The following is a 12703-nucleotide window of genomic DNA, read 5'->3' on the forward strand; positions in this document are numbered from 1 at the left end:
TCTTATCTTAAAGTAAATCAGTCTTAAAGTCTGATAACCATTATGCTATTATACAGTTCTCTAAAGATGAATAATGGACAGAGTCACCTTCTCCACTCCATAGGCTCCCGGGGAAGCTGCTGTGCCAGCAGGCTATAAAGAGCAGTTAAGAGGTTTTGGTCCCCAGCACCTATACATCATGAAAGAACACACATTATTCATTACTCTGCACATTAGTGGTTGTTGTGTTTTTATGTTAGTATCTTTGCATGCTTCCTCTGTTAACACTGAAACACTCATTAAGTAGTCCTCTCACACACTCGCTCTGACACCCCCCCCCCCCCTCTCACACACACACACACACACACACACACACACACACAGAGAGACCACTTTCACACCTACACTTACTGCAACTGCTACAGGAACTGACGTTTCTGCATGGTAGTACTGTATATCTTTCTCACCCTCTCGCTTATTAAAAAAAAAAAAAAAAAAAACAATTTGTTTTTTTTAAACATAATCATGTAAGAAATGGAACTGAAAGAACATGTTTGGGATTTGTCATCCTATGAAAACACACCCCAGCATAAAGGGTGAATGCCACACCTTTAATAAACAACCACTGGGGTTTGGATTTTACAATACAAAGAAATGCAGTTACCTGATAATTAGTTATAAAATGAAAATATGATCATCACCACCACTACCCTTGTGTTTCATTCAGAAGACAGCTGCCTAGGTAGGCCACATTTTCTGGCAGTGTTTCTGCTCATTAGATAAAATCTGTCCCATTTGCAAGGCAGCATGAGGACAGCTGTCGTCTAAGACTTCTTATTTTAGACCACCTTGCATGTCTCGTCCGACCGCCAGTAAAGCAACTCCTCAATTCTGTTCACTAGATAACATTTAGGGAAAAAAAATTCAAAATGCTGTGAAATGCAGTAAAAGCTTATTGTGATATAGCATTTAATTGGTATGCACGTAAGGATACTACGCATCACCAATTCAATCGTTAACTCAATTTTGTGTCCCGTCTGTCTGTTCATACATATGTAAGGCCTGACATCAATCTGATTCCTATGAACAGATCGTTCCCTTTCGAAAAGCACTAGGCTGGAAAATCCTTTTTACCAGTAGTACCACTGTGGTAGAAAGGACAAACGATTCTGTTCTTTCCACCGAGATTATTGTAGAATTTAGACTCTCTGTATTTTGCTTTAAGGTCTTTAACTTATGCTGGAATGTCCTCGTAGACAACCTGGTGTCTGTAAGTGTCCCAGCAGGTTTTTTTTTTTCCTTTTCTTTCTTCCTTTTTTAAGCAGTCATATCCACTCAAAGACTGACAATACAGACAATTTATTTCATCTGGACTCCACTGATGTTTCAGCATAAAATTATGAATTCTGACCGAACCTATAACCTACCGTCACCTAATAACGACTTCAGAATTAACAGGGAAATCGGATGGGAGTGTTTCGATGCGAGTCAGGTGACCAGATATCAGACATGTTCCAGATTTAGTAACTCTACTTGGTACGTGGAAGATATTGGATATGAAGAAGAAGAAAAATCAGACATATGCAAAAATACCAAACCTGTGACAGTTAAAAAAAAATAATAATAATTTTTTAAAAAATCAGCAATAGACTGGCAATGTAAATGCAACCAATGTCATATGTAAAGACTGCTAGTACACCAGGCCCTGATGTACTGCTTAATCCTCGACTTCCAGCTTATACATCATGCATTTATATCAAACCAGGGATTCTCCTGTCTGTATCGTTACCACATTAGCATGTTCAGCACGTCAACATATTCCCTTTTAATCAATGTTTTTCTTTTTAAATTATTATGATCCAGCCAAACACATATCTTGTGTAACAGTCAATGAGCGAGCGCGCGCACTCGACTCGACCGGGCAATGGCAATTCATAACAGCAGACTTATAATAAATATAATTATTCATTTTAGTGGTCTGGACTATTAATATAAAAGGTTCCCTTTGGAATATATGGTACGGCTGACATATCAGATGTCAGTACAGTCTTTAAGTAATCTCCACCCACTTCGCATTCCTGAGTATCTGTTAAGGAAGTGAAAGAAAGGGTTGATATATGAATATTAATCAGAATGTACAGTAATGTGAGCTTAATGATGACATGTCATATTGCCCCTCTACACCGCATGATGTGTATATATATAAATATATGTATTTACATGTTGTTTTTCCATTTTAATTCATTTCAGACAGCGCTGTTTGTACAGGTGTACGAGCTGTAAATTCGCACCGGTATGAAATAAGCCGGTGTAATAAAGTTGTGAGGAATGGAGGAACGGGAATCTGTGGCTAAACGGACTGGAGGCTAGTTCTGCAGTGGACACTGCAACGCTCGCGCACAGCAGCATAAGCTAACTGGCCAAGCTAACCTGCTAACAACAAGCGAGAAAGCCGACACTCACATGTCACTATGGGTTTATTCTCCATCGTGTAAATGATGGGCTTTTCCTCATGGGACTCCATGACTTCTGAAAACGAGCATTTAGTCCACCATGAAAACGTCCATTCAGCAAATCAAACCAGCTGAGCGCTAATAACTGCAGTACGCTAAGGTATCGCTAAGGCCCCTTTTCCTCTCCATTTCCCTATTTGCTGACGCGATGACGACTTCCGGTTCTCGTGAACGCGAAAAGCGGAAGTTGGATTCTGGTTGGACTGGGTAGGAGAGAGAGAGAAAAAAAGAAAAAAAAGAAAAAAAAAAAGCGTCGGTGTGGATGAGCGCAGTAGTTTGCATACCCCTAGGACAATAAAATGAACAAGACAAAGAAATGTCATTTATACCCACAAAATATTCAGGGGTAGAAAACGTGCAGAGAAACCGACTAAAAGTTTGGCACAGTCTCGGAATTAAATTTAAAATCAATTCAAAGAAGTAACATAGCCAGGTATTCAAAAGTAAACAGTTAATATTTTTTAACTGATTTAAAAAAATCCAGACATTAATTGTTTATTCATTGATTTATTAAATTCATACGCTCGGTCGTTTGTTTATTTTTGTTTTGCTAGCTCAGGAAAATCTAGAATTTGAATGGCTGGTTAGTCAAAGTTCAATAACCCTCTAAAAAAGTAAAAAGTGTCAACTAAAAGGTGTGAAAAGGGCAAAAGAAAAACAGAAAAAGAAATCATGGCACTTGAGACTTCTAACGAGTGCTTTGAATGTCAGATAGTAAAACGTATGTAATGAAGTAAGGAGTAAAACTATGGGCTTTTTGTTTTATTTTGTAAATTTACTAAAGAGTAGTGTTCAGTCTCATTCATATTTGATTCATACTTGTACACATCTTCCAAAATAGTGTTTAATAATGCTAACAAAGTACAATTACTCAAGTATTCTCGACCCCTGAAAACAGTTAATGTATGATAAGTGTAAGATATCAGCCTAAATAGTAGTAAAATTAATAAATGAAAGATGAAACCTCAGCGAGTCTGATTGGCCAGAAGGTGTTGATTAATTTTTCTATAACAGCAGCTCTGACAAGGGTGCAAGGCAAATTAAATATTTATATTAATCACATAAAGCTGTTCCTTCAAGTTTTACGCACTGGTGATTGTGCCCTGCGATGGATTGACACCCTGTCCAGGGTGTACCCTGCCTTGTGCCCCATGCTCCCTGGGATAGGCTCCAGGTTCCCCGCGACCCTGTAGGATAAGCGGTATAGAAGATGGATGGATGGGACTGGTGAAGGTTTCAAGATGGAGAGCTTTGTGGTTTGCTGTTCTTAAGCTTCTTCTTTTTTTTAATCTTAACAGCTTTAAGAGAGAGAAAAAGGGACACTTATGACTGTTTACAGCTGTTTAAAGTGAAAACAGGAAGTATTACTGAGCTTTATAATTTCAAGTGACCCTAAAAGACAGGCCAATGTCTCAGGCGCCCTCTAGTGGCTGACTGCAGTACAACTTTACCCCACTCAAAACAATATTACTGAAGGAGATGCAAGAATGCCTAACTAACTAACTAACTAACTAACTAACTAACTAACTAATAATAATAATAATAATAACGTGTTAATGTATTACAAGTCCTTTCAGTTTTTGTAGCAGGATTTTATTTATTTATTTTTTTGCCAGAGATTTCATGTTAATATCTATCTATCTATCTATCCATTTATCTATCTATCTATCTATCTATCTATCTATCTATCTACATATTGTATATGGTTTTTTATTTTTTTTTAAATATGTTTTATATTTATATTTTTATACACATTTAATATTTTTATAAATGGAGTTTATAGAAGTTATTGGATGATATTAATCAGGGTATGGTTGATGAGGTGATTTGTCAGGTATGGAATGCACAACACGTAACAAACACAGCACAACAAACCTCTACTTATAGTTTTGTTGTTTTTTTTAAGTATTGATAACTTGATAATGTTGATATCGTTAAGTTATGTCTTGTCATACAGATAAAAATTTAATTAATTGTGAACATTTCATTCAGTTGAAGCAATTTAAGATTGTTCTAATCATGTCATATTGTATCAAATAATTTGACCATTTTTCATATTTTCTGCGGAATATTTTCTGGACTTTGAAAGGGTGGACACTTTAATAATAATAATGCTAATGATACCAGCTAGGGCACCATGGTGGCACAGCAGCTATCGTTGCAGCCTCACAGCTCCAGGGTTCAGTCCTGAGCTCTGGTTACCGTCTTTGCGGGTTTCACGTGTTTGCCCAGTGTCCATGTGGATTTTCTCAGGGTTCTCTAGTTTCCTCCCATCTCCCAAAAACATACCCAAAGATAAATTGGTAGATTTAAATTGTCCCTAGGTTTGAATATGGGTGGGCACCCTGCTGAAACAAACCCAAGAGAAACTATCACAGAAAAGCTAATTGTTTCCACTACAAATACCATTACAAACCATTACCATTACCGGTTCTTAATGGTATCTACTAGACATAACCTGCCACCAATAGAAGACAACCATGACAGTTTCCATTAAAACCAATACAATTCTCATTATACATCCATCCATCTATTTTTCATACTTAACCTACACAGGGTCACAGGAAGCCTGGAGTCTATTCCAAGGGACTCTGGACACAAGACGGGTGACACCCTGGATGAGGTCCACAACCGCACACACTCACAAACCCATTCACACACTATAGACAATTAAGAGATGCCAATACAATCTCCATTATAACCATTAAAACCATTACAAATTTTATGTGGGTTTCTCTAGGGGGGGTGAGGTGATGGAAAGGTGTCCCATCCAGGGTGTATTCCCAGCTTGTTCCCAGTGTTCCTCAGGATCTACCATGACACTGACCAGGATGAAATGGTTACTCAGGATGATTGAATGAAATGTATGATTATAGAAAAATGTAGTGATGTGTATGAAAATAAATAGAAGAGTAGGGAGAAATGGCAAACTTGTGAAGTCAGGAAACTCAAAAGGTGGAAGAAAAACTCAAATAAAGTACACAGACACTTAAAGACCAGACTTAAGCACAGTAACACAAGTAAGTACTTCCATCTCTGAGGCACGGTTGGTGTTTCAGTGTCATGTTGGTGTTGATAAATCACTAAAGAGATGCGGGCTTTTACTTTGGAAACAGAAGCTCCACGCTGCTTTATAATCTACATGTCGTATGAGTGTGTGTGGGTCAAATATTTTCCTGTAGCTGCCATTAGCATGTCAAATCCAAAGAGGATATAATCAGTCGCCGAGTCGGTAAGCAAATCCATTAATTTGACATGTTTCTGAGCATTGTGCACCGCTTCCTATCATTTATTAATCTGTAATGTTCAGCTTGGAGTATGCTGAGGTAAAAGTGACATTGAGCGCTTGAGCTGGTTAGCGTGTTAGCAGCCTGCATTCCCGGTGCATACCTTTAGTCGACTTAGCTAACCTAGTTGTATCAGTAATGACCGTTTTTTGTTTAGTTTTGTTTTGTTTTGTTTTGTTTTGTTTTGTTTAGCTATCTAAAAGCGAATATTACTTAATAACTGAAAATATCTTAACTAAAATCGCTGGTGTATTGTTTTGTATTATGCGCTAGCCTGTATAGCTAGTAAGCTAGCTAAACTAAATGTTAGATAATGAGCCAAATTAAGTAAATATAATCGACAGACACGCTTATAGTCTGATTAAATGATAAAACATTATTATTATTATTATTATTATTATTATTATTATTAGTGGAAACTGGAAAAGTGTTGGGGGGGGGGTAACCACACTTTTTTCCCCTTATCTTATCCAGACTCATTGAATAACCTTTATAGGTTCCATCACATTGAGATAAACATGACCGATAAATGTTGGACAAAATACTACGTTTACAGTTCAAATAAAAACAAACTAATCTAAACCTAGACGTTTCTGTTGTTTGTTCGTTTGTCATGTAATATTAGAGTAAAAGGCAGGTTTCACTTTCTCTTAGCCATGGCTGATATGGCAAAAATATCTAATAACGATACTGTGACGTTTTATCGATATACTAATTTTTACTAAGTATCACAATATATCGGTTTTCTCACCAGGTCCCAGAAAACCCCCCATATAAATACATTTTAAAAACATAAAAAATGTTAACATTTTTATGCTTTATGAATATTAGACAGAAAAATGAATGTGTTTTAAATGATTTTAACATCTAGAAAGTGGAGATGGTTTGTGTTATAAATGTAGAAATACTCTGAATACATAGAAAATAGATTTTCTGTAGCCTGAAAAGCAAAAAAAAAAAAAAAAAACACCATACAAAATCAGTCTTTTCCCAGTCATGTAAAAGCCACATTGATGATTAAAAAAAAAAAATCAGATCTATTATTTATCAGATCTGATTAATGGTACGTTCACACACACACAGAGATTATATATCTGCAAGTCGCCAGTCGCTGTACTATGAAGTCGTCAGTAGGCATTCCTACTGATGGTTTCCATAATAACATTTAACAGTAGGTGGTGCAACTAGCATTCCACTTGACACCATATCGTGGTGCTAAAATTAAACATTTTGGAGGGAGAGCGTTTGTATAGAAAATTTGCCGGTGTATATATGCGTCATATCCTACGAGATGAACGAGAATCACTGTGTGCTCAACTTTGTCGCGTCGCTGGACACGCCACATCTAGTCGCCAAAAGTCATGTACATGCCGCCGGAAGTCGCCAGCTCTCATTGAAAATGAACAATCTCTGGTGGCTTTGTTGCTGTGAGTCACTGTATGTCACTTAAGGATTATTTCTTAATTTCTGTTTGCCTTGGGTACCCGGGCTACATGTATCCTGTGTAATTTGCAATATGGACACTCAATCTAAAATAGTATTTAGGAAATAAACCTGTACGAACAAAGAGTCGGTGGAATTAAGTATTTTAAATATTGTGGACAATGAAAACGACCTATTTTTGTTTCTGCAGGTTCGGTACATCTTCCTTGTTTGGGGACCTTAAAGGTACAGCAAAAGGAAAATAACGATTCACCATAGGAAACATGATTAATGGTGTAATTTGAGCCCTGTATGTTGTCCTGCTTACAGGTAAAGACATGGACCAAGAGAACTGCTCTCCTCTCAAACACTTTGTACTGGCCAAAAAGAAGATTGGTGATGTTTTTGAGCAGCTGCTTAATTACGTCGAGGCTAGTTCACAGTTTGTTAAAGGTGAAATTAAATGGACTGCTTATTTAAAATTTTTGTGATCTAATCAAATATTTTAGTTGGTATGATTTTTGATTCTTTATCTGCTTGTCTATCAGATACATGTTATAATGAGTCGTTAGAGCACATTGCAAACAGAGATCAGTTGGATGAGATCGAGGCGTACACCAGCAGACTAGCAGTTATCAAAGAGGTGCTGGCTCGCAGACATATGAAGGTGGCCTTTTTTGGCAGGTGAGTTCTGATTCCTTCTGAAGCAAATAATTTGCTAACTTGTAACCTGAGGCTTTGAATGAATGATTAAAAAAAAATGGATTGTAACATTTTACCAGAACAAGCAATGGAAAGAGCACAGTTATCAATGCCATGCTGCGCGACCGGGTGATGCCCAGTGGCATTGGCCACACAACAAACTGCTTTTTGAGCGTTGAAGGCACTGATGAAGACAGGGCTTATCTGAAGACTGAGGGATCAGAGGAAGAGAAGAGCATCAAGGTGAGAGCCAGCTTGAAAAGATTTATTAAAACTCCAACAATCAGGTTAATGCGTTATGGAATTGCATTATAGGTTATATTTCTGTGCTGTTAATCCATCGAAATAATCAGTGACAGGGTGGTGTGATGCAGCCTTGCGTGAAGTGGAGTTCCTGGTACTACCCTAAAGTTGATTATTTTTCTATAACAGCATGTCCTGAAATGTTTCTCTTTTATACCACAGCAATTTTCAAACACATATATATATATTTTTTTTTATTTGTTAAAAAACAACATGCACAACAAGGTTTTGTGACGTGTCCTGATGTTCACACTGAATCCGTTGCGACCATTGCGTGTTCTTATTGGACGAGTAACATTTAATCCTCATTGTAAAAGTATGAATGCTTTCACAGACTGTCAATCAGCTGGCTCATGCACTGCACATGGATGAGAGTCTTGATGCCGGGTGTCTGGTTAAGGTCTTCTGGCCCAAAACGAAGTGCGTCCTTCTTAGGGATGACCTAGTACTCATGGACAGGTACAGATTTATTTGACAAATATCCTTTTGTTAAATCTGCATTGTTGTATGACTGTACATCTCTTAGATGCGTGCGTGCCTTTTTTACGAGTATTACTGTTAAAGTAAAGAAGTAGTTTTAAGTGTAAACAGAATAATGTGTTGTATCCACAGTCCTGGCACTGATGTCACCACAGAGTTGGACAGCTGGATTGACAAGTTCTGTCTGGACGCTGATGTGTTTGTGCTGGTGGCCAACTCGGAGTCCACGCTAATGAACACAGTGAGAAGCTGATGCAGCACATCTTGCTGACATTTCAACCTTTTTTGTTATTCATAGCCAGTTTAAATTCCAAAATAACAATATGGGATTTGAAACATTTTAAATTGGATATAGTGGGTATTTCCTAATTGGCTGTGGATCATTACACAGTCAGCTGATCTGGCATCTGAAGTCACAGGTTTGCCTAAGCGTGACCCCAGCACCAATATAGGCGAAGAATGTGTTTCCACTTGGTAGAGTGGGGGAGTGGCATGTTGCTGAGCTTTCTGATTGGTTGTGTATTGGAGAGCAGATGCTCGTTCCCAGCTCTGTTTAGATCAGCTGAAGTATGCATGGCATGCAGAGGCCTCTGAGGCGCTTCTATGAACTTGGATCAGAGCTGCAGAGTTTGATGTTTGATTTTTAACATCTAATTTAAATTTGATGATGTGTTTTGTTTTTTTTTTTGTTTTTTTTTGAAGCCTCTAAAAATATTGGTGAGCAAAATAAAGTCTGGCTTAAACAGTAGATATTTAAAATGTCCTATGTGTGTCCAATTTATACTGTATAACCAATTTGCTCTGATCAAACACAATGCAACTTGAACACAATAATCAGCAGCTCATAAAAATAGTTAGAACCAGTCAGAGCAATAATGTAACATATAAATCTATTAAGACTAACAGTCGGATTTCTAACCACAGGATCCATAACGTATAATATGCAATGTCTGGAACAACCTGAACAGGCCAAAAAAAGAAATCTTTCCTAAAACATTTTAATAATGATTTTACAACCCCAATTCTGAAAAAGTTGGGACGGTATGGAAAATGCTAATAAAAACAAACAGGAGTGATTTGTAAATGTACTTTGACTTGTATTTAAACAAGAAATTTATTTTTAAAAAAAACAACAACAAAAAACAAGGTATTTGTTGTTTACCTAATCAACTGCATAGTTTTTTTAAGGTAAACTTTTATTTTGAAATTGATGCATGCAACATGTTCCAAAAAAGTTGGGGGGCAATTTAGGACTAATAGCGATGTGGCAAGTTGATATAAGAAGGTGATGTGAAACAGGTGAGGCAGTCGTCTAAACATACTATATAAGGAGCCTCCAAAAAAGGTCCTAGTCCTTCAAGAGAACGGATGGGTCGAGGCTCATCAATTTGCCAACAGATGCGTCAGCAAATAATCCAACACTTTGAGAACAACATTCCCCAAAGACAAATCAGTAGGATTTTGGCCATTCACTTCACTCAGCACCCAAATGCTTATTAAGTGTTAGTAAAAGAAAAGGCGGTTACACTGTGGTCTGTCCCAACTTTTTTTGGACTGTGTTGCAGTCATCAGATTTGAAATGAGTGTATATTTTCAAAGATGAATTAAATTCACAAAGTAAAACATCAAATAATGTGTTTTCAATATAGTACAGGGTGAATTGAATTTTCTTCTTCTTTTTTTTTTTTTTTTGCATTTTCCATATTGTCCCAAATTTTTAGTCATTGGGGTTGTAGAAGGAGACATATATAGTTTAATACCAAGTAATTGGGCTAGGTACTAGTTTCTTAGGATGTGTAAGTATGTATAATTTTGAAGGTAAATTAATTAGTAAATATTTTTGGTTCTTTGGTATTCTCCTGAATTCAGAGTTTCAGCAAGATATTGTTTAGTACGATGTAGCCTACGTGGTAAAAGTATGATCTGTCTATTTTGTGAGTAACTGTTTAGTTTGTGTTTTATTATTCAGTCATGAGACTCAGACTCTGCTCAGCTAAGACATGCTGCACAGGCGACCCTCATGTTGTGTGTTTGTGTGTGGATTGTTGAAGAATTGATTTTTTCCACAGCTGAGTTGCTACAGTGTTATCAATGTTTAAAGTTCAAGCTTTCTGACCTTCCTCCGTGTTTGCTTCCTCAAAGGAGAAACACTTCTTCCATAAAGTCAACGAACGACTTTCGAAGCCCAACATTTTCATCCTGAATAATCGCTGGGATGCTTCTGCCTCTGAACCTGAATACATGGAGGATGTGAGTGCCTTATCAGTTTTCACCACAAATTTCATATACATTGCCTTTTTTTCCCATAATCTCTTTATTTTGTGAGATTACATGACTGATTTTACAACTACCTTCAACTTTAGGTGCGTAAGCAGCACATGGACCGGTGTGTGAACTTCTTGGTGGAGGAGCTCAGGGTGGTGGATCGCCAACAGGCTCCCAATCACATTTTCTTTGTGTCTGCCAAGGAGGTGCTGAACTCCAGAATGCAGCGGGCGCAGGGTATGCCAGAGTCTGGTAAGCAGGAGGTCAACCTTAGGGTACATGGCACTTTAACTGTCCCCTTTTGCCAGCACTCCACACATTGCCATAACATGCTGTCCGAGTGTAGTAACAGCCACTGTAAATGGTAAATGGCGCACTTATATAGCGCTTTTATCCAAAGCGCTTTACACTATGTCTCATTCACCCACATACACAACAACGGTAGCAGAGTGGCCATGGTGCTAAATTGCCATCGGGAACAACTTCAGCATCTTGCCCAAGGACACTTCGGCATGTGGGCCGGGAATCGAACCGCCAACCGTACGATTAGTGGACAACCCGCTCTACCACCTGAGCCACAGCTGCCTGTGTACCCACGTATTCATGAGTCGACATTTCTGTATTATAAATTCTTTGTTCTAATATTTTGGGATTCTGGATTTTTGATTTCCATGAGCTGTAAGCCAGAAGCATCAAGATTAAAACAAACAAAGGCTTGAAATATTTCACTTTATGTGTAATGAATCTAGAATATATGAAAGTTCCATTTTTTAAATTAAATTACAGAAAAAAATAACTTTTAATAATAATTATCATTTTGAATCGTGTATTCATTGCAATGAATACATCCTTGAATAATATCATGGCCACAAAATAAATATGAACTTAATTTGTGCCCGGACCACATAGGCATTGTTATGAGCCCTTTACGAACTATAAACAAAGGCTATTTATTTATTTATGTATGTATGTATGTATGTTTTAAGTATTGTTATAAATTCATCTATTCTCTAATCGGATTATGGCAGTTTAGCAATGATGACAAATTTATATAAATTCATACCACACGCTTCTTTACTAGCAATGAAGAAGAAATCATACGTGTATCTCTTCACTAATAACATAAATGTCGCTTATGGGAGATACATTTCAGAATATTTTAGTCAATAATTATATTAAAGCCCAATTAACACACAACTAAGACATGTTTCTGAAGCAGTTTTAGACACATCAGATACTCTTCCATTTTAGAAATTTCAGTCTAGACACGCTTAAAACACAAGGTCACACGCTCTGTTGCAGTTGTTTTATGTTCTGTCCCTGTTTAAGACCATAAAGATGCATTAAACTCCCACAGATGAATATCTGTTTGCCAGTGCAGGATCAGTGACACCCTGAATCGATCTAAAGTTTTCACACTTCAGTTAAAGTCAGCCATGCCTTAACGTTGCTGTGTCGTATATTTAAACATCTCAACCCCTTGAGATGAGCTGCTGCTGTTTTTTTGACCCCCCCAGGTGGAGCATTAGCAGAAGGCTTCCAGGAGAGACTAAAGGAGTTCCAGAGCTTTGAAAGGACGTTTGAGGCAAGTGATTGTTGAAACGATGACCGTGGATATGTGAAGTCTGTTTACTACCAGAATGGGGAAAAAAAATCAGAATGAAAAAAAATGATGTCCTATATGAGCTGTTTTAGTTGAAGCAAGAGCAGAGTATGGAGACATGACGATCTACACTACCGGTCAAAAGTTTA

General features: G+C 37.4%; 2 protein-coding genes across 6 annotated transcripts in view; one reads left to right on the forward strand and one right to left on the reverse strand.

Moving 5' to 3' along the window:
* Positions 1-2649, reverse strand: part of trappc10 (trafficking protein particle complex subunit 10) — a 29307-nt gene extending 26658 nt beyond the window's left edge. For 2 of the 4 annotated variants that reach the window (XR_001813785.3, XM_017478165.3), the window contains exons 1-2: positions 2443-2649; positions 88-169 (exon numbers count right to left, since the gene is read on the reverse strand). Coding sequence is in view for 1 of the 4 variants with exons in the window: in XM_017478165.3 (XP_017333654.1) it covers positions 88-169; positions 2443-2503 (143 nt within the window). In the remaining 3 variants the exon portion in view is untranslated. Of the gene's footprint in view, positions 1-87; positions 170-2442 lie in introns of those variants that run through there. The other 2 variants (XM_047157989.2, XM_017478166.3) reach the window with 2 other exon arrangements.
* Positions 2650-5583: 2934 nt separating this feature from the next.
* The window catches only part of mfn1b (mitofusin 1b), a 15601-nt gene continuing 8481 nt past the window's right edge, over positions 5584-12703 (forward strand). The window contains exons 1-10 of one of the 2 annotated variants that reach the window (XM_017478050.3): positions 5584-5724; positions 7413-7447; positions 7532-7654; positions 7750-7885; positions 7984-8146; positions 8541-8665; positions 8819-8927; positions 10829-10936; positions 11050-11203; positions 12469-12536. In XM_017478050.3, coding sequence (XP_017333539.1) covers positions 7540-7654; positions 7750-7885; positions 7984-8146; positions 8541-8665; positions 8819-8927; positions 10829-10936; positions 11050-11203; positions 12469-12536 — 978 coding nt within the window. In that variant the 5' untranslated portion in view covers positions 5584-5724; positions 7413-7447; positions 7532-7539. The remainder of the gene's footprint in view (positions 5725-7412; positions 7448-7531; positions 7655-7749; positions 7886-7983; positions 8147-8540; positions 8666-8818; positions 8928-10828; positions 10937-11049; positions 11204-12468; positions 12537-12703) is intronic. The other variant, XM_017478051.3, reaches the window with a different exon arrangement.

The sequence above is a fragment of the Ictalurus punctatus genome, chromosome 10 (assembly GCF_001660625.3).
Source record: "Ictalurus punctatus breed USDA103 chromosome 10, Coco_2.0, whole genome shotgun sequence".
Classification (NCBI taxonomy): domain Eukaryota; kingdom Metazoa; phylum Chordata; class Actinopteri; order Siluriformes; family Ictaluridae; genus Ictalurus; species Ictalurus punctatus.